The sequence below is a fragment of the Ictidomys tridecemlineatus genome, chromosome 2, assembly GCF_052094955.1.
Source record: "Ictidomys tridecemlineatus isolate mIctTri1 chromosome 2, mIctTri1.hap1, whole genome shotgun sequence".
In the NCBI taxonomy this organism is placed as follows: Eukaryota; Metazoa; Chordata; class Mammalia; order Rodentia; family Sciuridae; genus Ictidomys; species Ictidomys tridecemlineatus.
Genome location: NC_135478.1, coordinates 131,913,835 through 131,939,233, shown reverse-complemented (window position 1 = coordinate 131,939,233; position 25,399 = coordinate 131,913,835). Strand labels below are relative to the sequence as shown.

General features: G+C 43.2%; 1 protein-coding gene across 17 annotated transcripts in view; it reads left to right on the top strand.

Annotated features, from left to right (window-relative positions):
* The window catches only part of Ccm2 (CCM2 scaffold protein), a 73,567-nt gene that overhangs the window by 47,123 nt on the left and 1,045 nt on the right, over positions 1–25,399 (top strand). For 12 of the 17 annotated variants that reach the window (XM_040291911.2, XM_040291906.2, XM_078039782.1 and 9 more), the window contains 7 exons: positions 12,029–12,112; positions 12,474–12,657; positions 17,851–17,987; positions 18,933–19,068; positions 22,339–22,396; positions 23,129–23,267; positions 24,121–24,259. In XM_040291911.2, the coding sequence (XP_040147845.1) occupies positions 12,029–12,112; positions 12,474–12,657; positions 17,851–17,987; positions 18,933–19,068; positions 22,339–22,396; positions 23,129–23,267; positions 24,121–24,259 (877 nt within the window). Of the gene's footprint in view, positions 1–1,075; positions 1,171–12,028; positions 12,113–12,473; positions 12,658–17,850; positions 17,988–18,932; positions 19,069–22,338; positions 22,397–23,128; positions 23,268–24,120; positions 24,260–25,399 lie in introns of all 17 variants that reach the window. The other 5 variants (XM_040291913.2, XM_078039785.1, XM_040291915.2 and 2 more) reach the window with 2 other exon arrangements.

Genomic DNA, 25,399 nt, shown 5'->3' with positions numbered 1-25,399 from the left:
CCCTCTAAATTGCCAAGGCCGACCTTGAACTTGGAAGCTTCCTGGCTTAGTTTCCTGAGTCTCTGGGATTACAGGCGTGTGCCATCACTCTTGGGTCACATCTTCTTTATGCAATTATCCGTTGATGGCTACTTAGGTTGATATCTTGGCTATTGTGAGTAGTGCTGCAGTAAGCATAATAGTGCAGGCATCTCTTTAACATACTAATGTCATTTTCTTTAGATATATATACTTAATAATGGGATCGCTGAATCATAAGGTAGTTCTACTTTTAGTTTCTCAAGGAACCTCCATACTGCTTTCCATAAATGTGGAAAATTACTGTGCTAAATTATATTCCTCCCAGGAGTGTATAAGTGTTCCTTTTTCTTCATATCCTTGCCAGCAGCATTTGTCATCTTTTAACTGTCTGATAATTAGCCATTCTAACTGGGGTAAGATGATCTCTAATTGTGGATTTGACTTCAGTTTGCATTTCCCTAATGATTAGCAATGTTGAACCTTTTTTTCATAGACTTGTTGACCATTTGTGTATCTTCTTTTGAGAAATGTTGTTTGAGATTATTTGTCCATTTGTTAACAGGCCTTTTTTTTTTCCTATTGAATTTTTTTTTTAGTTCCTCAGATATTCTGGATATTAACCCCTTAGTGGATAGAATTTGCAAATATTTCCTACTGTTCTGCAGATTATCTCTTTATTCTCTTGGTTATTTCTTTTGCTGTACAGAAACTCTTTAATTTGATATAATCCCATTTGTCTGTTTTTGCTTTTGTTACCTCTGCTGTGGGGGTTTATTTAAAAAATCATTGCCTGTACCTTGTTTTTTGTACTCCACTATATATTTCTTTATATATCAGAATGTCACACTGACATGTAAAGCTGCTTCACTTGTTTTAATGACTGCATAGTGTTCCTTTATATTGCTATACCATATTTTATTTAACCAGTGACCTATTAATGCATATTTAATTTGTTATCTACAATTATACACATTTTACTCTAGATACATATTGGATAAATTTCAGAAATGGAATTTCTGGATCTGTAAGTCTAGGTTACTTTTTAATTTGACAGAGAATTCCAGATTGCTCTTCATAGAGAAGTTAAGCCTGTGCATGCCTTCAACAGTCTTTGAGAGTTCCTGTCTCCACCCTCTGAGGAACAACACAGTGTGTATGCAACCTTTTTGATATTTGCTAATCAATAGAAGTAACTATAATGTTTCCTCATTATAGTTTTACTTACAAGTGAGGTTGAGTGTCTTTTCAAATGGTTAAAAGTCAAATTTCTTTCATACTGTCTTTCTAGATCCACTGCCCCTTTTTTCCTTTGGTTATTTGTGCCTATTTTCTTTGTATTTTCAGTAGCTGTCGGTATGTCAGATAACTTAGCCCTTTGCTGTAAAATTAATGGCAAATGTCTCTTGCTGGTTTATCATTCGTCTTTGTATTTGTTTCCAATGATTCTCCAGCAGCAGAATCTGAAATGAGATTATGTTCAGTTGAACTGTTAGGGGCCTGTTGGGGAGGAGGGGAGGCTGGGGAGGGTGGAGGAAAAAGTATGTGAAAATTGTGTGTTCGATCCCAGTTCTGCCACCTTTGTTGATGGGAGGGATGCAGGGGATGGAATCAGGGAGTTTTATCAACATTCAGAATGGTGGGGACCCTGGGTGGGATGTCTACCCCATGTGCTGCTTTCTGCCTTCTGCTTGTTGATATTGTGTTTCTCACTAAGTTCACTCCATCCAGACCCTGCTTCTCCAGCATCAATTGGTCTTATTTGCTGGAAACCTTTCCCCCATGAAGTGCAGTCCCCACTGCATCAATGACTCTGAGCACACCTTGTTATCCTCCTCTACTGCCTGTGCAATTAGAGTTTCCTCGCCTGCCTGGTGATTCTGCTAGTCTCAGTTGTTTGCCCCAGGGTCTAGATACATATTGGATAAATTTCAATACCTATGAACTATAACTAATCATCCTATCCTTACCAGGTGGCCTTTTCCAAATAGTGTTTTCTACTTCAGTAGCTTCTATTCTATAGGTCATGGTTGCCAATTTGCCTGCTGATGGGTGGGGGAATATCCAGAGATATTTAAGGCGTACTCTGGACTTTCCCCACTTCCTTATGGTATGTCCCCACTTCCTCATGGTGATCTGGGTCACCTCCCCTGTAGAACAGTTGTTATTTTCTTTGCTTGCATATGCATGAACATGAGGAACCCAAAGTGACCAGCTAGCCACTATTTCTTGCTGTGTCTCCTCTTTTTTTTAATATTTATTTTTAAGGTGAAGATGGACACAACACAATGCCTTTATTTTTATGTGGTGCTGAGGATTGAACCCGGTCACACCCGAGCTAGGCAAGCGCTCTACCGCTGAGCCACAATCCCAGCCCCTATGTCTCCTGATAGAAGTATTTTGTCCCTGGGATCTAGACCCTCAAAACCTGCAGAGCCTAAAGTGAAGAGGTCAGCAAGTACCAGTTTCCCCAAGCAGTCACTTGAGTTGATGGTGATTAGAGCCACTCCTGGGGCTGGGGATGTGGCTCAAGCGGTAGCGCGCTTGCCTGGCATGCGTGCGGCCTGGGTTCGATCTTCAGCACCACATACAAACAAAGATGTTGTGTCCGCCGAAAACTAAAAAATAAATATTAAAATAAAAAAATAAAATAAATCTGTGTCCATCTGTCCATCTATTTCATTGATCCCACTTTAAAAAAAAAAAAAGCCACTCCTGCTTCCATACCTTGGATCCTAGACCCTTGCATTTTTCCCACTGGAGACCTAGTACCATGTAGTGACTATGGTTTAGATGCATAATGCCTCTGAAAGGAGAGAAAGCATTCTTTTGGGATGTCATACAGGTGGCCCTTCAGCTATACCCTCAAGAGACCATTCCACAACTCCTTTGGACAGTTTTGACAATTTTGGACAATCAGGCATTATATAGGAACATTGATTACCACAGTCTTGTGCCTACTTTTATATCTCTTTAGTACAAAGTAAATCCCCTAGTCCAAGGTAATGTCACATGCTGTCCCACATCAGAAATCAGGTATTCTATGAGCTCTGGGAGAATGGAGCTGACTGATGCCACAGGCAGGAGAGGCAGAACTATAACTGCGTTATGCGCTCATTCTTGCTAGGAAAGGATTCCTATTGTAGGGTTGAAGGAGTCCCGATGTACCTACTGATTAGTTGGTCTCCTGGAGGGATGACACATCATCAGGTCCACAGGTCTGAGCCTGTTTTTGACTTACCACTTTGGCTCAGAGTAGGAGGCTGGAATCAGTTTGAGATGGTCTTTTCTATTTCAGTAGCTCTTTTGTCTATAGGTCCAAGGATCATCATGAGGATTCTGCACCCTACTAAGTGTGTCTTCTCCTTTTATATATTATATATATTATTCAGGAAATGGCAGGTGACTACCAGCTGAGACTTGACCCAGTGGACACTTAGATATAGACCTGGAATCCACTGATTACCTTATAGCCCCACCCCATTCAGGGTTTGTTGGCAGTGTGGGTTCCCAAGTAGTGGCATCACCTTTAAACCTCCAAAAACTTTCACAGATTTCCAGTTCCCAGGAACCTTGTACCTGGGCCATTTAACTCTCTTTGGAGATTTAATACTGGTAAAATCACCATGGGGCATACTTGCCTTGGTGTTAAGTTCCTTCCCACACAGATGTGTCCTCTCCTTCCAACAGTGTTTGGGTCTAAGAGCTGCTTCAGGTCTGGAAACTGAGTCAGGGTTAGATACAGAAGCTTACCTCAACTTTCTGCCCCCCGCCCCTTTTTTTAACACAGGGGTACTCACTGAGCCACATTCCCAGCCCTATTTTGTATTTTATTTAGAGATAGGATCTCACTGAGTTGCTTAGTGCTTCACAGTTGCTGAGGATGGCCTTGAACTCGAGATCCTTGTGCCTCAGCCTCCTGAGCCCCTGGGATTACAGGTGTGTGCCACCATGTCCAGCTGTTGTCTATTGTTTTGATCTCCTTCTTTGTATATATTGAGCAGTCTTGCCTCTAGGAACGCTGTGTTCTATGAGCCATATCAACAGGTGCCCCATCACCATTTTGAATTTATTCCCTGTTATTAATTCAGGCCTCCCTTCCCCTGTTGGTTAAGTGCTACTACCTGGCTTTTGCTGTTCCAGGACCCTGTTGCCCTCTTGCTTCTGGGGATCCCAGTTCTGTGAGAGCATATCTCACCATTAGCTGCTTCTGCAAAAGCTGGCCAGCTCATGCTTCTTCTCCATCTACTTTGTAGTACCATGGTGGATGGGCTCTGGTGGGATTTCCTGTCATTTTATGGGTCTATCCCAGCATACCTCCTTCCTTGAGCCTTCAAATGCTGAGATTCCCAGTACTGAGACCCATAGTCTTCCATAGCACCTCTGTGATCTCTACTTTGGTCAGTATCAGCTTTTACTTGGACTGAGCTCCTAAGAACCTCAACTGTAAGTTAAAATGACCCCTGAACCTTGTCAGGTTATTAAATGCTGTGGCATGATGTGTGCCTTAGTGGGGACAAACTTATCCAGCTTAATATTCTACTTACCAGGACCTAGCACCATGCATCGCCTGCTTTTCAGTGCCTACCAGCACATGATAAGCAAGTCCTGGAGCCAAGAGAGGCAGTTACAAGCTCATTGGAGGATTGTGCATTGTTTTCTAGCAAGGGCGTTGAGGAACTGTTGTCTTCCACCAAAAGGGGATGGGCCACAGGTTGCGGTGGCACATGCCTGTAATCCCAGTGGCTCAGGAGCCTGAGGCAGGAGGATTGTGAGTTCGAAGCCATCCTCAGCAAAAGCAAGGTGCTGCGCAACTGAGTGAGACTCTGTCTCTAAATAAAATACAAAATAGGGCCAGGAATATGGCTCAGTGGTCAAGTGCCCCTGAGTTCAATCTCTGATACCAAAAACAAATCTTTTAGGACAAAATTTTCTCAAGTGAGTAAAGGAAATCTATTTCCTGTAGAGACCTGTGGACTGAGCTGGAAGCATGGTAGCCAGAGTTTGATTGACATGTGAGAAAAGGAAGATGGTATTATGGCATGGTGTCATGCAGGCCTTGGACAGTCTTGGGGGGAGTTCTTATTCAATTGTGTAGACATGGTATCAGGGTACTTTTGTTTTAGTGAAGCACTTCATATATGACCCAATCTTAGTGTGTGTGTTTTGCTACTGGGGATTGAACCTAAGGGTGCTTTACCCACTGAGCCCTTTTTAAAAATTTGAGAAAGTTTCTAAATTGCTAAGGGCCTCACTGAGTTGCTGAGGCTGGCCTCCTTCCTCAGCTTCCCAAGTTACTAGGATTATAGGTGTGTGCCATCATCAATATTTTTTTACTCATTTGAGTGAAAACACAAAATAATATTTTTGGATGATACAAAGCTAGAAATGATAGCTAATGTACAGTGTAGCCTTGATAATTGAAAAAGTTTTTAATAAAATTAAAAAATTTTTTTTTTTTTTGTACCAGGGATTGATCCAGGGTTGTTTTACAATTTGTCACATTCCAAGTCCTTTTTATGTTTTGTTTGGGACAGGGTCTTGCTTAGTTGCTTTGGGCCTTACTAAATTGCTGAGGCTGGCTTTGAACTTGCATTCCTCCTGCCTCAGCCTCTCGAGCCTCTGGGATTACAAGTGTGTGTTACCATGCCTGGTTGCAAAATAAATTTTTGAATAAAACTAATAAGATAAAGTTTTTATTGTTGTAAAATATACATAACATATATTAGTTGTCAATAGACTATAAAGTTTGCCATCTTTGCTGGGCATGGTGGTATACGCATGTAATCCCAGCAACTTGAGAGCCTGAGGCAGGAGGATCACCAGTTTGAGGCCAGCCTAAGCAACTTAGCCAGATCCTGTCTGTGTTAGTTGGCTTTTCACTGCTGTGACCAAAAGATTCAACAGGAACAATTTTAGAGGAGGAAAAGTTTATTTAGGGCTCATGGTTTTAGAGGTCTCAGTCCATAGATGACTGACTTGGGTACTTTGAGCCCCAGGTAAGGCAAGAACATCATGGTGTAAAGGTATGAAGGAAAAAAGCAGCTCAGGACATGGCCACCAGGAAGCAGAGACAGAGAGAGAGCTCTCCTCAACAAGAACACATTTTAAGCCCCAAAGACATACCCTCAGTGACCTACCTCCTCCAGCCATACCCTACCTGCCTATAGTTACTACCCAGGTAATCATCAGTTAATCAGTGTGAATCAACACACTGATTAGATTAAGACTCTCAAAACCCAATCACCTCTGAACTTACTTTTTTTTCAGTTGTCAATAGACTATTTATTTATATGCAGTGCTGAGACTCAAACCCAGTGCCTCATACATGCTAGGCAAGCACTCTACCACTGAGCCACAACCTCAGTCCTCACCTCTAAATTTTCTTGGATTGTCTTATGCATGAGCTTTTGGGGGACACAGAATATCTAAACCATAACACTGTTTCAAGAAAAAAGCGGGAGTGCTGGGGATGTAGCTCAGTGGTAGAGGGCTTGCCTAGCATGTGCAAGGCCCTGGGTTCAATCTATAATACAGCTCACACCCTGCATATTGCCTTCTCAACTATTTTCAAGTATACAGTTCAGTAGCGTTAAGTACTCTGTTGTATAACCATCACCACCATCCATGTCCAGAATGTTTCGTCGGCCCATATTGAAATTGTTGCTATTTTTAATTTTTATTTATTAGTTCTAGATGGACACAATAGCTTCATTTTGTTTGTTTGTCTATTTATTTATTTAATTTGGTACTGGGGATCGAACCCAGTGCCTCACACATGCTAGGCAAGTGCTCTACCACTGAGCCACAACCCCAGCCTGAAACCGAAATCATCGTTATTAACAATGACTGCCCATTCCCTTTCTCTGCAGCCCCTGGCCACCACCATTCTTCTGTCTTTGTGAATATGACTACTCTAGGCACCTTGTATAAGTGGAATAATACAGTATTTGTGCGTCTATGACTGTTTAATTTCACTTAGGACAACATCTTCAAGGTTCATCAGTATCATGGCAGGTGACAAAATTTTCTTCCTCTTTGAGGAAATTCTTCCACTGTATGGATATAGCACACTTTATTCAATAGTGAACATTTGGGTTGTTTCTACCGTTTGTTGATTGTAAATGTCAATGTATTTAAAGTCTCTGCTTTGATTTTTTAAAAAATGTATATTCACCCAGAAGTGGAATTGTTGGATCATATGCTAATTCTTGGTTTAATTTTTTGCGGAACCACAATATTGTTTTCCACAGCAGCTGCTCCGTTTTACATTGCCACCAGCAGTGTATAAAGGTTCCAGTTTCTTCATAATTTCACTGAAAGGTGTTATCCCTCCAATTTTTATATTTTAATAATAGCCATCTTCGTGGCTGTGAGTTAGTATCTCATTGAAGTTTTGATTTTCATTTCCCTAATAATTAGTGATATTGAAGATCTTTCATGTGCTTATTAGTCATGTGTATATCTTTTTTAGAAAAAATGTCTATTCAAGTTGTTTCCCCTTTTTAAAATTAGGTTTTTTTTTGTTGTTATTGTTGACTTACAGCAGTTCTTTTTTTAATATTTATTTTTTAGGTGTAGTTAGACACAATATATTTATTTTTATGTCGTGCTGAGGATTGAACTCAGGGTCTTGCATATGGGAGGCGAGCACTCTAAGTCCAAACTTGTATTTTTGGAGTGCCCTGAATGTGCTTTAGCCAGTTATTCTTTTCTCTGTTTCCTTTTCTGTCTAGTGAGCAGGCTGCATTGTGCAGCATTAGATTGATTGGTTTTGTGTCATATTTTCTCTCTTTGGATTTCCAGAGCAACCTCCCTGCATGGTTCTCTGGTTCAGAGGTCATCTGTGAACAAACACAATTTTATTTTTTCCTTCCCAACCTGTGTTTCCTTTGTTTCTTATTCTTTTCGCATTGCATTAGCTAGGACATCTAGTCAGAAGTTAAATAATAGTGATGAGAATGTGTATGAACAAATGTAACAGTGAATCCCACCGTTATGTATAATTATAATGTGCCAATAAAAAATATGGAGGGGATAGGGTTGTAGCTCAGTGGTAGGGCATTTGCCTCGCATACATGAGGTCCTAGGTTCTATCTTCAGCACCACACAAAAATAAAATAAAGGTATTGTGTTCACCTACAATTAAAAAAAATAAATACTTTTTAAAAATATGGGGAAAAAAAGAATGATGAAAGAGGACATCCTTGCCTTGTTCTCATCTTAGGGGAAAAGTATCTAGTTTCTTACCCTTAAGTATGATGTGAGTTGTATTTTTTTTTTTTTTTCGAATTACTGTTGATTGAATTGTGAGCCTCACTCATGCTAGGTAAGTAATCACCACTGAGCTACATCCCCAGCCCTTTTTATTTTGAGACAGATTGTCACTGAGTTTGCATAGGCTGGTCTCCAATTTGCCAGCCTCCCAAGTATCTGTGATTACAGGTACGCACCACCATGTCATGTGTTTTTGTCGTGAGTAGGGTTTAGATTTTGTCAGAAGCTTTTGCTCTAACTGTTGATATGATTCTTTCTTTAGCCTGTTGATGAGATGGATTACATTAATTGAGTTTCAAATGTTGAACCATGTGGGATAAATCCCACTTGGTCATGGTACATAATTCTTTTTATATGTGGTTCAGCTCAATTTTCTGATATTTTGTTTAGAACTTTTACATGGATATTGATGAGAAATGTTGGTCTATATGGTTTTTTTTTCTTTTTTTTAATGTCTTTGTCTTGTTTTTTTTTTTTTTTTTTTTAATAAAATGGTAATGCTGGCCTCATAGAATAGGTTCTGAAATGTTTTCCCTGTTCCTATTTTCTGGAGAAGATTGTAGAGAATTGGTGTAATTTTTTTTCCTTAAATGTTTGGTAGAATTTATCAGTGAGCCCATCTGGGCCTTGTGCTTTCTTTTTTTGGAAGGCTATTCATAGATGATTTGGTTTCTTTAATAGATCATAGGACCATTCACATTGCCTGTTTCCCCTTCTGGGAATTTTGATAGAATTTTGGTAGAACACCTTTCAAGGTGTTCCCCTGTGGTCTGAGAGCAGACATCATATGGTTTCTATTTTTTTAAAATGTAAGTATGGGGCTGGGATTGTAGCTTAGCAGTAGAGTGCTTGCCTAGCACATGGGAGGCCTTGGGTTCAATCCTCAGCACCACATATAAATAAATAAATAAATAAATAAAAATAAAAGTGTTCAACTATAACTAGAAAAAAAACTCCCGAAAACAAAAAATAAGGATACACTGAAGGTTTAAAAAAATAAAATTAAATATAAGGTATGTTTACGGAAGTGGTCTATGTTGGTGAATGTTGCATGTGAGCAACCCAGTACTAAAAAACAAAAAGTATTTTGGTGCTATTGAGTTCCGCTATGTCCATCTGTCCATCCTTCCTTCCTTCTTTCCTTGTCCTCCTCCTTCTCCTCTTCCTCTCCCCTTCTCCTCCCCTTCCTCTCCCCTTCTCCCTTATTACCCCTGCTTTCCTCCCCCTCCTTCTCTTATTCCTCCTCCCTCCCTTTCTTCTCCTCCTCCTCTTTTTTGCTGCTCTGGGGATTGAACCCCAGGCTGTTATAACACTGAACTATACTCTCAACCATTTTTATTATTATTATTATTTTAATTTTGAGACAGCATCTCACTGTTTCCCAGGCTGTTCTCAAACTTGTGATCCTCCTGCCTCAGTCTTCTACGTAGCTAGGATTACTGGAGCAATTTATCACTGAGCTAAATCCCCAGCACTTTGAATCATTTATTTTGAGGCAGGATGTTGTTAAGTTGCTTAGGGATTCATTTAGTTGGTGAGGCTGGTCTCAAACTTATGATCCCTGAGTCACTGGAATTACAGGTGTGCACCACTGTGCCCTACTGATCCATCTGTTTTTGCCTCATTTTTTTTAAGGTTTGTTTTTTAAATATTTTTTAGTTGTTGATAGACCTTTATTATTTATTTATTTGTTTGAGGTGCTGGGAATCGAACTCAATACTTCACACATGCAAGGCAAGTGCACTACTGCTGAGCCCCAGCCTTTTTTGCCTCATATTTTGATACTCTGTTTTTATTTATTTATTTGTTTATTTATTTGAGAGAGAGATAAGAGAGAGAAAGAGAAAGAATTTTTTAAATATTTATTTGTTAGTTTTCAGTGGACACAACATCTCTATTTTTATGTGGTGCTGAGGATCGAACCCAGTGCCCTGTGCATGCCAGGTGAGCACTCTACCGCTTGAGCCACACCCCCAGCCCCAGATACTCTGTTTTTAGACACAGTAAGGGATAATAGAATTCTCTGGTTGTATTTTAAAATTGTTTCTTTGACTGTTATGGTGGCACACACTTATAATTCCAGCTATTCGGGTGAATGAGGCAGGAGGGCTTCAAGTTTGAGGCCAGCTTGGGCAACTTAGAGACCCTCTTCACAAAACAAAAATTTAGAAAGGGATGGAGATGTAGCTCAATGGTAGAGTCCCTTGTGATTGAGCCCCCAAGCTGGTCCATGCTTAGTCTTCAGTACTTGTCATCACCCCCTTCTACTTCTACCAGTGCAAGCTCCAGGGTTTCTCCTCCTGGTAAGCTGTGATTCTCATCATCCATCAGTCTGTCTCTCCAGTTTAGGGGGTAGTGGTTTTCCCTGGGACCTTAGTTATTTGATAAATCTAAGAACAGTTGTTGATTTTCAGTCAGTGTTCTTGTTGTAAGTATGGAAGTGCCAGCTTCCAAGCTCTGGACTGGAGGTCCCACTTAATCCTTTTTAAATATAAAACCAAAATTATGAGTTGATGAATTAAGAGAAATGTTGAGTACAAGAAGTCTGTTCTTATCCTAATTAGAATTAAGTTATACTCTATGTATATATAATATGTCAAAATACATTCTATTATGTATATCTAAAAAGAACAAATAAAAAATATATAAAAATTATAATAGCGAAAAGAAGAAGTTGTCTCTTCTTGGGAAGAAATCAGTGATCCATTTAGAAAAACAAACCATTAAAAATATTGTGTTAGTTCATAAGACCCAGACACGAACACAGCAGACTCAGAACTGCCATTCAGAGCCTCCATGCTCCGATGTTCTTCATCATGGTACTTTGCTGAGCCAAGTACCTCATTGCCACATGTTACAAAATAACTTATTTACATCATATCTTTATCTGTTTTGTGTTGCTTTAATAGAATGCCACAGACTGGGGACTGGGGATGTAGTTCAGCAGTAGAGCACTTGCTTAGCATGTACAAGGTCCTAGTTTGATTCACATCACTGCAAAAAATAAAGATAAAAAAGAATGCCACAGACTGGATAATTTTATAAATAATAGAATGTATATTGCATGGTTCTAGAAACTGAGAAATCCAAGATAAAGGGGCTGGCATCTAGTGAGAACCTTCTTGTGTCATCCCATGGCAGTATGTGGAAGGAGAAGAAAGTGAGAGAGCAAAAAGGGAGTTGAACTAATAAGGACCCTACTCCTAAGGATGAACCTATTCCTGCCATAACAGCATTATTAACCCATTCCTGAGGGTAGAGCCTTTAAGACCGAATTACCTCCTAAAAGTTGCACCTCTACATGGTTGCATCAGGGAGTTACGTTTCCAACACATGAACTTTGAGGGACACATTTAAACCATGGTACTTCATTTCTCTATTTGTGTTCATTTTTCTTTGCAACTTAGGGTTTATTTTTAGTGCGGGCTATTGCATGGTGCCCTTGTTTTCAGTTCTTCCAGAAGTGCAAGGAAACACCTGCCATCACTGGTTAGCTACGAAACCTAGTTTTAAAATGCCTTTTGTAGGACTTTTGATGATGATCTTAAATATAGGAAATGTGGGAGGGTTGTCCTGAGCTAAGAAACTGGTGTGAGAATTCAGTACTCACCTCGTAGAATTGGTGGCCTGAGTATGAGACACTAGAACTGTGCTCAGTTGATCTTGCTATGGTGGTGTTGGCTCATTTCCCAATTCCCATTTCTCATGACTGTTTTTCTTTACTTTCTTTCAGTATTTAGGTCAGTTAACATCTATACCAGGATACCTGAATCCCTCCAGTAGGACTGAAATCCTGCATTTCATAGACAATGCAAAGGTAACCCCATCCTCTCATCTGTTGGCCCTTGGCCAACACCAGCCCTTAATCCATTCACTTTTGATATCATGGCCAAGAGGGATGACCTAGTTTCATTACGTTATGGGTGCACTTGGTTCTTGGCCATAAAGACTATTCCTCAGTCTGAACATTAACTTCATTCTCCAGATTTGCTTTATGTGGTTTTGGGCTATTTTCCACAATTTGTAATTTCAAAATATCTCAATTATATACCATAATTTTGAATCTAAAGGCACACTGTTCTCATGTGTGATTATCAGCCAGTACAGTGCTCCTGGAGAAGAGCTCAGGACAGGCCTTAGCACACCTGGCATTTCTGATGCCCTGTGGTTCTTTCCAGCGAGCCCACCTGCTTCCTGGACACCTGACCCAGGAACATGATGCTGTGCTCAGCCTGTCTGCCTACAATGTCAAGCTGGCCTGGAGGGACGGGGAGGACATCATCCTCAGGGTGCCCATCCACGACATTGCTGCTGTCTCCTATGTCCGAGATGATGCCGCACACCTGGTGGTCTTAAAGACAGGTATGGACCTGGATGACTTGGGGTCAGAAGGATCCTTGTCCTGAGGAGTGTTCGTGACTTTCATGAAACTCTAGAGACAGCTTCTGCAGCTCTGTGTTGGGCACTCTTATCTGTTGTGGCTAAGAATTGGACCTCCTATCCCAGAGGTCAGCCAGAGGAGGGCTAGTAGTCAGCTGCTGTGACCCTGGAGTCCCTGTCAAATCAGAGCCTTGGGGACCAGTATCCAAAGAAGCAGTGTCCTATCCCTCTTCCTGGTGGGGCTCAGCCTCCCCTATACGGGCAGTAATGAAGGCTATGGTGGGAATCTCCCCTCAGCCCAACTTCCATATATATATATATTTTTTTTTTGTTTTTGTTTGTGCTGGGGATTGAACCCAGGGGTAATTTGAGCAATATCCCCAACGTTTTATTTTGTATTTTGAGACAGTGTCTTGCTGAGTTGCTGAGACTGTCTCAAACTTGTGATCCTCCTGCTTCAGCATCCCAAGTTGCTGGGATTACAGACATGCAGTACCATACAAGCTCCAGCCCACATTTTGAGCTCCCCACAATGTTCCCAAAGCTGGGACAACAAAAAGGAGACTCTGTCCAGGGGCTCTTGTCACTGCTTTTACATGCAGGTGGAATTTGTGAAGAATGTCATTTTCTGCTCACTCTCTTAACCTATTGCTCTACGCAGTGCCTGCCCTCCTGGATGCTGGGGTAGGAGCTACCTGTCAGCTTCTGGAGGTCTCCATTCTGCATTCAAGTCATTAAGAAATGAGGGAGAAATTTTGGTTCATCCTCCATATTTATTGTGACCTCTGAGGCTGGCATTGCCACAAAAACACTGGTTTGATCTCATTGGGCCACTGTAGGCATCTTGGTTACCCTGAAGTCCTTCATTTCCAGAGGAGTAGTGACAAGGCATGAGGGATTGGAGTGGTTCTGCCTGGAACAAACACTATTTAGGTAGTAAAGAGGGAAATCTCAGTCCACTTGAGGTCAGCAGTACCTGGGAATCTAGGAAGCAGTCTTATTGTCTCAGAATTGTGAAGTTACATGTTTGAGTAAACTCTCAAAAACAGGCCACAGGAAGTTCTGGCTTAGGAATCTGGTCTGCATTCCTTTGGTCACAAACCTACTCAAGTAATGGAAAGGTTAGGAAGGTGATTGCTGGGAGTCACAGCTGTTTTACCTTGTCTGTGTAGTAGTAGCTCATGCCCTCCCCAGCATACTTACATATCACATGGACATGAAATGACACACATTACATATGTGGACTTGTACACAAAACACACAAACACACACACACATTCACTCACATGCACACAGCTGCCTTTGTCACACAGACACATACATACACTCGTACACTTAGACACACACACATGCATATCCCTTCTGTACTATTACCAAGCATGTCTTAGCAAGGTCTCTTCCTATTTGCTTTTCTGTGAATGTGTTAGTCAATTTTTCATTGCTATAACAAAATGCCTGAGATCATTAACTTACCCAAGGGAAAAGGTTTATTTTCATTTATGGTTTTATTTTTATTTTTTAAAATATTTTTTAGTGTTGAAGGACCTTTATTTTATTCACTTATTTATATATGGTGCTGAGAATTGAACCCAGCGCCTCACACATGTGACGCAAGCACTCTACCACTGAGCCACAACCCCAGCCCCAACACTTATGGTTTTAGAGGTTCCGGTCCATGATTAGTCGACCCATTGCTTGTAGGCCTGTAATGCCAGGGTGGTAATTGCAGGGAATGTGTAGTAGACCAAACTGTTTATCTCATGTCCAGGAAGCAAAACAAAGGAAGAAAAAAGGACTGGGGTTCCATAATCCTGTTTGAGGGCACACCTCAATGACATAAGATCATCCTGTCTCCTAAAGCTTCTGCCACCTTCCAACAGTGCCCCCCTGGGGACCACGCCTTCCATACATCAGCCTTTGGAGAATATTTAATATTCAAGCCATGGTGCTTATTTTCCTTCACAGTGATGAATGAGTATTGACTATTAATGCCAGGCATTGAACTAAGTTGAATAATATGAAACTGTCCGTATTTAAACATTTTAATCAGTAAAAGTAGTAATTTAATGTGACTCATATTAGTACAAAACATTTGATATGATTATCTCATTTAACCTCTATAATAAATCTTTTTTTTCCTAGTAATAGATGGACACAATACCTTTATTTTATTTATTTATTTTTATGTGGTGCTGGGATCTAACCCAATGCCTCACATATGCTAGGCAAGCACTCTACCACTGAGCCACAACCCCAGCCCTCTATAATAAATCTTTTTTAAAAAATTTTAGGTGGACACGATATCTTTATTTTTATGTGGTGCTAGGGATCGAACCCAGTGCCTCATGCATGCCACAGGCAAGTGCGCTACCACTTGAGCCACAACCCCAGCCCCTACAATAAATCTTTAAGGAAGATTTCATTGATTCCCATCTTACAGATGGACTGAAGGGAGTTTAAGTACTGTCATGAAGATCATGCATTTGGTAAAGATGGGACATTTGGTTAAGAAGGGTTAAACTGTTCCTTCTGGCCTTAGAAGGTTCTGTGGCTACTTCTAAGCACTCTGTCCAGCACCATGGTAACCCTCTGTTTCCTCTGACTTGTATCCACAGGAGGTATCCTTTAGGGGACAGGAGTGAGGAGACCAGCTCCTGACCCGGTCCTTGCAGGTGGGGAGGGAAGGTCCTCCCATTTCTGTTCCTTATGCGGCAAGATAATTTCTTAGCTTTAATCATTAAAACAATTTGGATAATGGAAAATTTTTGAAATAACAACAACAAAACAAAACAAAGAAATAATAGAAAATAACTTTTATCACTTTAAAAAAAAGAAAAGAAGGTAGATAATAGTTTTGTACTGGGGATTGAACACAGAGACACTCAACTACTGAGCCACATCCTCAGTTCTATTTTGTATTTTATTTAGGGACAGGGTCTCACTGAGTTGCTTAGCGCCTTGCTGTTGTTAAGGGTGGCTTTGAACCCGCAAAACTCCTGTCTCAGCCTCCTGTGCTACTGGGATTATAGACATGCGCCACCACACCCAGCAAATAATAGATTTTTTTGAGAGAGAAAACACATTCCATAGGAGAAACTTTTTTATAAAAACATAAGCAGCAGGACTCATCTTTGAGAGAACTTATGATTCACAGGAAGGGAATAAATCCCTGTGTCCCAGGGACTGTTCTCAGCAGGATAGTTTCCATTCATCAGAATTGTGATGCAAAGTGCCCCATACAGAGCCTGGTAGACTGGTATCTAAAGTCTGCTCTGTGTGTCTACTGTGTGTGGTTTAGCTGAATGCATCTTTCAGGGCAAGGGTCACTGGTATTTGGGACAGTATAGTATGAGGGAACTAGGGAGCCACATCTGCTCAGAGGGTGACTTTAGCTAAGGCTAGATAAATACATGGTCATCTGTGTATCTGCTTAAGCAGTTTGTGTGTGATGCAGGAAAGAGGCAAATTGTAGTTTTGAAGTAGGGCTTACAGGCTGCATCTATTAACAGGAGGGTAGATGTAGAGTCCTTAGAGATAGCACATGAATGCTATCTGAACTTCCCAGCTGCCTACCCTGCTCAAGAACCATCCCAGGCACAGCCAGGCAGCCAATTAAAAATATTAAAAAAGTAAAGACAGCTGGGAATGATTGTTCACACCCCTAATCCCAGTGGTTCAGAAGGCTAAGGCAGAAGGATTGTAGGTTCAAAGCCAGCCTCAGTAATTTAGTGACATCCTAAGAAATTTAACAAGACTCTGTCTCAAAATAAAAAATGAGAAGGGCTGGAGATGTGGCTCAGTGGTTAAGCACCCATGGGTTCAATTCCTGGTACAAAAAAAAGAGAGAGACAACACGTGCTGTGGCACATGCCTGTAATTCTAACCTCTTGGAGTTAAGACAGGAAGATCACAAGTTCAAGGCCAATCTCAGCAATTTAGCAAGACCCTGCCTCAAAAAATAAAAAGGCTGGGGATGTAGCTCAGTGGTAGAGCACCCCTGGGTCCAATCCCCAATACTGTAAAGAAGGATACAAGTGAAATTAGTTTTAATAGTATATTTTATTTAGCTCTCTGTATACAAAGTATTATCATAACAGCATATAATCAATATAAAAATTATTGAGCTAGTTAGTATACTATTTGTATCAACTCTGGAGCCCTGTGTGTATGTTTTACACTTATTACATCTTGGCATGGACTCATCATGGTCCACATACTCAGTAGTTCTGTGGTGACTGCTCTGGGGATATAGTGCAGGCCTTTAGTCTCACTGAGGGATTTATGCCTTATAGCCTTTGTCTGCACATACTTCTCCTGCATGTGACCTGGGCCTCTCCCCATCTTTCTCTACCAGACTGTGTTTGAGCCTTAGGTTTTCCCATTTTTATCTTCCCTCCTTCCTAAGTGAGCTTGCCTTCTAATACTTAGGCACCAGGGGATGTATAGGATTTGTTTCCAGTCATTCCAATTTGGTCTGTTGGATGTTCCTGCTGTTAGAGCCTGGCTCCTGGGTGGTCCTGGAAATCACATAAGATGTTGGGGGAGGTGGTGTGTAGTATTAAAAACATGGCACTGAGATGTGACTTTCTAGACTGGCACCTGGACTCTGCTATTTACATACTTTCAGTCCCAGCCCTTTGCCCTTGTGCTTTAGTTTACCCTTCTGTATAAAGAGAGTTTATTGGGCCATAAACTTTTCTGGAGGTAAACTTCTTTCAGGATTGTGTTCAGAATCTATCATATGATAACTTGAACCTTGTGAAATTATCATCTTTTGTGTGTATCAAAAGCATTGAATATGGGATATCACATGTCTCCTCCATCTTTAGCAAGGATGCTAGGAGGTCATGTGGGGTGATATGCATGTGGAGTGTCCATTCTCAGTGATGACATGTAGTGAAGTATGAAGATGGCGGGGGTGGGGGAGCTGTGTGCTCTGGTACCCTGGAGCTCAGGGCTCATCTGTTCCCATACTTGTTAGGAGGAGGCTAGAAGAGGGAACTTTCCCAGAGAGTACACATGGCATAGGCTAGTCACTCAGGTCATTTGGTGGACACCTGAGCCAAGTAAAGAGCTCCTGAACCATATTTTAAGAGTAGCCCAACTCGTGCCCTGACTGCTCTCAGGCCTGCCCTCTTTCCACTGAGCTAACCTGATAGGGTGTTCATTTATTAGCCCAGGATCCGGGTATCTCCCCAAGCCAGAGTCTGTGTGCGGAAAGTTCCAGAGGCCACAGTTCAGGCTCCCTGTCGGAGAGTGCAGTGGGGCCAGTGGAAGCATGCTGCCTGGTCATCCTGGCTGCAGAGAGCAAGGTGAGATCTCTATCCTATTCATAGCCCAGGCCTTTCCCTCAGCCCAACTTATAACTAGGCCTTGCCAATGGCCTCTTGTACCTCCGGCTCTTCCATAGCCTGATCCAACCCATGACTAGTCATTCCATGGCCCTACCCACAGCCCAGCCCTACTTAATGACCAGGTTTTACCCACAACTCTACCTAGGGCTCAGCCCCTCCTCTTTCCCTGCCTGACCCCACCCAACCCTAACCCTTCTGCCTACCCTGAACATGTCTCATGTTCAGTTTCTTAAGGCCCTGCCCAAAACCCTGACCCCAGACTCCTGTACCCTACGCTGACCACCCCCATCCCCACCCATTTCTGCCTAGTCTGGCCTTACCCTCCTGCCCTTACCTGACCTGGCCTTTTTACCCCTCCTCCAGTCCTTCTCTGACATGGCCAGCTAGGTTTTTATTCAAAGATATTCTCCTGCTTCCTCTACTAGTCCACTACCCCTGCATCCCTTATTGATGGGCATGCAGTGACTTGCACCCCAGACCTGCCTGGTGCTAAGGACTGTGCTTGCAGATTCCATAGAAATCTATTTGTGGTTGTGGGTTTGGCTTTGGGCTCATAGCCACCCAACACCCACAGGGCCTTGGGGAGACCTTTCTGTTTAATTTCTGCATCTGTAAAATAGATAATAGCTACTGCCTACCTTAAATATCTTCTAGATAGTATTTCTCAGCACAGTCCCCAGATACCTTCAAGGCACACCTGGGCCACAGTCTGTTCAGAAAGAATCCTGAGGTGGTCCTCAGCTTCTCTGCTTTGGCACCTTGTGGGCTGTGAAAGGTGTAGGGGCCCTTAGTTATTCTGGTGTCTACTTTTGGTTCATATTTATGAGGTGTCTGAGGCCTCCAGGTACCCTGGAAGCTTCTTGGGCACTGGCTGCATCAGCTGCTGCTCTGTTCCCACTGCAGGTTGCCGCTGAAGAGCTATGCTCCCTGCTTGGTCAGGTCTTCCAGATTGTTTACACGGAGTCCACCATCGACTTTCTGGACCGAGCAATATTTGATGGGGCCTCTACACCCACCCACCACTTATCCCTGCACAGCGGTACGTTGAGTAAAAGCAGGCAGAGAATATGGGGGCCATGAACATTTCTGGAACCACAGGCTTCCAGTAGAGGCATGCTGTGGATCTGGGGGCTGAGTGTGGATCTCAGGGCTGATCATGGGTCTGGGGAATAACCCTTTTAGTATGACCAAGCGTAGGCAGCTCTCAGTATGATGGCTCATTCCGGGACAATGCCATATGTGTTCAGGTGAAGCTCAGGCTTCTCCTGAAGCCAAGGCTTGGAGATGGGTTGTTGGTGGTGGGAAGAACCAAAGGTACCTAAAAGGCTTCGTCGCTGGACCAACATATGGGAGTTAGCATCTCTGCACATTCCACCAAGACCAGTTGCAGAGCACGTTCAGGCTTCTTGTTAGTCCATACTAGATACTTCCTTTATGTACAAGCTCACTAGAGCTAAGTCTCCTGAACACCAACAGCATTAATTTTCAGATTTATCATTTGTAAAAGATTAATGGTTTATATAAATCAGAGGCATAAAAAGCATAGATTCTGGAAACAGTGCTGTTTGTTGCCTGCAGTTTTTTCTTTTTATGGTGATGAGTCTCAGCCCCCTATCCTATCCCTAGTAATTCACAAGTGGGGAGAGCCCTATGTGTTCACAAAGCTGGGAGGGAATTCTTTGAACAGGTGTATACCTCATTTTAAGGGTCTATCATGGTATGGTCTATTTCTTTTTTGTTTGTTTCAAGTCAGTTGTTCAATGAATGCAGTTCAAAGTAAATGTGTCTTGAATATAATGGGTAGAGGAGTACATTAATGAGGGGAGGAGCTGTGAGAAGAACTTGGACTGCAATCACTTTACATCTGCTGTTGAATTAGATTTTTTTTTAATACATGACAGTAAGAATATATTTTGAAATATTTATACAAACACGAAGTATGTCTTACTCTAATTAGGATCCCAGTCTTGTGGATGTACATAATGTGGAGATTCATTGTGCTTTATTCATATATGTACATAAGCAGTTCATGTTAGATTAATTCCATTGTCTTTCCTATTCCTATCCCCCCACCCTTTCCTTCATTCCCCTTTGTCTAATCCACTAAACTTCTATTCTTCTATGGCACCCCCTGGGTGCCCTTCAACAGATGAATGGATAAAGAAAATGTGGTATATATACATAATGATGTGGTCTCTTTCTTATTGCTGGTGCTAAAGCCCCTTTTTCCCAATGTGGGCCTCACTGCTGCTTGTAGTGATGAACACTGAGGCACATGCTGCATCTTATTTAGTCCTCCAAAGCCAAATGAGGTAGGAACATCATTTAGCCCTGTCTTAGAGATGGGGAATTGAGGCTTGGAAGTCAACAGCTTGTTCAAAGTAACTGCATGAGGAACAGTTCAGTTTGATTGTGATTGGTTCAGACCTGTGCATTAAAATTCCCAATAGGGACTTGCTTGCTTTATTTATTCATTAACTTATACATTCATTCATTCATTTTTGTGGTACTGGGGATTGAACCCAGGGGCATTATAGCATTGAGCTATGTCCCCATCCCTTTTTATTTTTTTGAGACAGGGTCTCACTAAGTTGTCAAAACTATCCTCAAATTTACAATTGTCCAGCCTCAGCTTCCTGAGTATCTGGGATTATGGGTGTGCTCCACCACACCCAGTCTTAATAAATTTTTAATTGAAAAGTGCACAGACCCTAAGTGTACATCTGAATGAGTTTTCCCAAAGCAAGCTTGCATACAGCACTACTATCAGGCTAAGTGGGTTTTATCCCCTGCCAGCCTTTTGGAACCTACCTCTGGGATGCGCACACACACATACAAACACACGTGCATGCATCCACTGCTTATTTCTGCTTCAGCGCCTTGCGTGCTATGTTCATTCTCCCCTGCCAGGACAGATCATCAAAGCTTAGCAGCTTAACAGCACAAATGCATCCTCTTAAGGGGCTTAAGATTCTATCATAGGCCTCACAGGGCTAAAGTTAAGGTGTCAGCTGTGCTGGTTACTCTGAAACCTCCAGAAGACCATTTCCTTGCCCTTCCCAGCTCCTAGAGACTTCTGTGTGTCTTGGAACATAACCCTTTCCTCCATCTTGATGGCATCTCTGTTCCTTTCTCTGGCTGTGTTTGGAACCCTTGTGGTCTCATTGAGCCCATTCACATAATCCAGGGTCATTTCCTTATCCTAAGGTCAGCTGATTAGCAACCTTAACTCCCCTTTGCTGTGGAACGGAATATTTGTAGTCCTGGGATTGGGGGTGTGGATTCTTTGGGGCCATTATTCTGCCCTCCATCCTCACCTGCGACCAGAAATATCCCCTTTTGCCAGGTGTATTGGCACATTCCTGTAATCCCAGTGATTTAGGAGGCTGAGGCAGGAGGATCATGAGTTCAAAGTCAACCTCAGCAAAAAGCAAGGCGCTAAGCAACTCAGTGAGACCTTGTCTCTAAACAAAATACAAAATAGGGCTGAAGATGTAGCTCAGTGGTTGAGTGCCCCTGGTTCAATCCCCAGTACACGCACACACAAAAAAAGTCCCTTTTCCTGCCTTCCTCTTCTTTGCTCCCATTTAAAGACTTGCCTGCTCATAAAGCTTTTACTTGCTGCTTGGCTCAATATTAGAATGCTCCTTTCCTTACATTTGGAACAGCCAACTATATAATCTTTGTCACAAGCTGTCATTTGTTGAGCATTATCCAGGCAGTTGCTATATGCAGAGTATTTGCAGAGATGAGGGTCTCAGGGATTCTGAGGCCCGGCTTTGTCTAGGCAGGGGTTGGAATACCCAGCTCTTTGGCTTCTGCTATGTGACCTGGGACAAATAGCATAATTTCTTTCATTTAGTTTAACACATAGTTGTCATCCCCAAAGACAGCTGTCATGACCTTGGCTGTGGGTAAGTTGAGTCCTCTGTAGACTCCCTCCCAACCTGCAGCAGGATGTGCATTGGATGGAATGGAGGGCTGTGGACTCAAGTCTAGGAGTCCTACCCTTGGCACACAGCACATTCTGGGGCATGGTGGTTACGTGATGAAGGACTTTAGGGTTCCGAAAAGGGCAGGGCAGCCACTGTCTCTTGTAAAACATAGCTGGGCAGGCTGGACCTGAAAGTTGTGGTTTTTTGTTTGTTTATTTTATTATTTATTTATTTATTTATTTATTTATTTATTTATTTATTTATTTATTGGTAGTGCTAGGGATTAAACCCAGGACTTTGTGTATGTATGGCAAACACTCTATCAACTGAGCTATATCCCCAGCCCTGTATTTTTTTTTAATATCTTCCTACAGATGACTCTTCCACAAAAGTGGATATTAAGGAGACCTACGATGCAGAAGCCAGCACCTTGTGAGTGAACGTGCCCCAAACCCTGGAATAGACAAGCTTCGGACATTGCCCAACATCATCTGGGCTCCAGCTAGACACCCACCACCTCCAGCTCATCACAGCCTCACCGATCCCAAAACTCCAGACCCATTGTCTATACTGCATCCCCCATGTCTGCTTTTAGAGTCCTTACCTCCCTCTGGTCTCTCCTGCCCTGCCAACTCTGTGACCTCCAGAGAGTAACCTTTAAAAGGCACATTGGGTGCTCTTGTTCTTCTGTACTTTTCAGCCTCTCCCTGCCACCACCTGCAGCTTCTGTGGCAGCTCAGTCCACATGTTCTGCTGTCCTAATGCTCACCCCCATCTATACCTCTCCTTCTGTGCCCCCTCAACTTTGGGCACTGCCTGAGGAGACTGTCCCCCGGGTTTTCCTATTAGCCTCTTTTCCCTCCACGACACTGTCCATTTACTGGTCCCATGAATTCCCTCCCTTTGCTCAGAGGCCATCAAGAGCCACACCTCTGAGGAGCCTCAGGACCAGGCCAAGCTGACTACCTCTGCTGGTTGGTGCACGTGGCCATGCTCAGCCAACTTTCTTCTTGTCATTGTCATCCATCATCCCTGTTACTATCATTTGCATACACTTCTGCTCAAGGATGGGGACTGGTGCACACTTCATCCTGACTGGGTCCCTGAAATGTGTAGGATGCAGGGGTGGCAAGCTGCTTGCCCACACACCATGTTCCTTTGCAGCTGCTTCTCTGACTCTGTGGATGCTAGTGGCCTGCCGCCCTTGTCCTTCTGCATGCAGGCATCACCCCACGGCAAGACTGTCAGTGAGAGTGAGTTGAGCACCAGTGCCACAGAGCTGCTACAGGATTACATGCAGACGGTAGGCCATACCTGTAAGGGAGTGCCTGAGAGGGGCCAGGCTTTCTTCCCTCGTAGAGCATAGGCATGTGAGTGGGCACCTTGTGTACACTTGCCTCATCATTTTTGCTGACATTGCTGCCTTTTCCCAGGGACACTATGGGACCCTGTGTTGGTGGGTCTGAGCCATAAGGACTGGACTATGCTGGTACCAAGTCCTGAGAGGAAATAGTGGCTCCTACAGGGCTTGGAGCTAGATGCCTTCCCTCTACATCTCTCATAGTTTTGTCACTAAAAACTCAAGACTTCCTCATTGCATGCATTTGTGCCCTGAGGGCATCAGCCCTGATCCTGACAGGTGCCAGCTTCCTGTCCTACCCTGTTGATTTTTTAAAAAAACATTTATTTTCCAATACCTTTATTTTATTTATTTTTATGTAATGCTAAGGATCGAACCCATGGCCTCACACGTGCTAGCTGAGCGCTCTACTGCTGAGCCAGAACCCCAGCCCTTCCCTGTTGATTTGTTTCATTGATGCTGTATGAAGAACTGGCACTGCCCTCCCTCCTTGCCCCACTGAGGGTACTCAGGTTCAGGAAAGTGGAGCTGCCAGGGCACCTCATTTTCCTCTGGAGGCTACCATGCCTGGGATGATGGGATAGGGATTCACTGTGGGCATTCTGACCCCACAGGGGTGAAGATGTGAACCTAGACGTGACTGGTCCTCAGCATGGGCCTGGCCCCCAGGTTCCCAGCCCTGTCTGCTGCAGGTGATCCACCCAAGTCCATGGCTGTGACAGGGTGAGGGCTCAGCTGCCATGCCCTCCTACCCACCCATATCTGTTCTCACACCTGTTCTTCTGTGTTCCTACAGCTGCGCACTAAGCTGTCGTCGCAGGAGATCCAGCAGTTTGCTGCGCTGCTACATGAGTACCGCAATGGAGCCTCCATTCATGAGTTTTGTATTAGCCTACGGCAGCTCTATGGAGACAGTCGCAAGTTCCTGCTGCTTGGTGAGTGGGGAGCCCCAGAGGGCGCCCGGTTCCCTCTGGAAATGTATACCTATACCTTGAAGTAAAGGTGCAGTTTCCATTAACAATGACGGTTGGCAAAATAGCACCCTTAGGTCTCAGGATCTGCCACAATTAGTTGGAAGATCTCTTTCTAGAGCTTTCTGGGGGCCCACCAACAGCTCTCCATCTCCTGAGAACCCTGAGCTGAGCTGAGCTGAGTGGGCCCTGCCAGGAAGCAGGAGAGGTTGCCCTGGGACTGGGACTAGTACTGAATGGAACTCTACAGTTCAAGAGAAGAGTCAGGGTTGTTCTTCAAGGAGGTGACACTTGAGTAATTGATGGGTGTGTGGGAGTTTGCCAAGTAAAGAGGTGAAGATGCCATCCCAGGTGAAGATCACCCTTTTACAAGACTCTGAAAAGTTCAGCATGTTAGATCTGAGTGACTGGCAGGCTTGGTAGTCAGGCCTACCTTGGATACCTGAGGCGCAGACCTTGAGGGATCAATGATTCAGCTGTGGTTTTCGCTCTGCCAACACTCTGAACACAGTCAGTGGTTGCTTGTTAAGGGCTACTAAGTCCTGGACCTGTGCTCCCAGTAAACTAAGGAGGTAGATTTATTTCCCTTTATACCAGCCTGGCCGACATCCCCCCAGGGCTCCCTGCTTATGGGAGACTGGGCCCGCTGGAATCTAGTCTGAGCTCCTGCTTCCTGCTGAGGCCTCCCTGGGTTCCCCAGCAGGGCTCAGATGGGCCCATGTGTAACTCAGGATGTTCCTTTAGAGGCTGCCCTTAGGTAGGCACCTCTTTTCAAATGGATTAGAGAGGAGCTGAGCCATGGTGGCATGCTGCTTGGAGCCCACTGGGAGGGCAATTTCCCATCCTCCAGGCCTCCCCTCTGACACCTCACTTGCCTTCTTTGGGAAGCCTTAATTATAGGGCCTTCACAGCACAGTAGTTAGAGCTCTAGGAGCTCCAGCTCTGGAAGGTGGGGGTGGCAGCTGTCTGTATGACAAGCTGGTGCAGCAGCACCTTACCCCTGTGTGCATGGGACTCTTGTCCTCTCTGGATGGGCCCAGCCTACTCACAACAGAGGAGTTCAGGGGATTCTTGATTAGGAAGACAGACTGCTGAGTTGGGGCA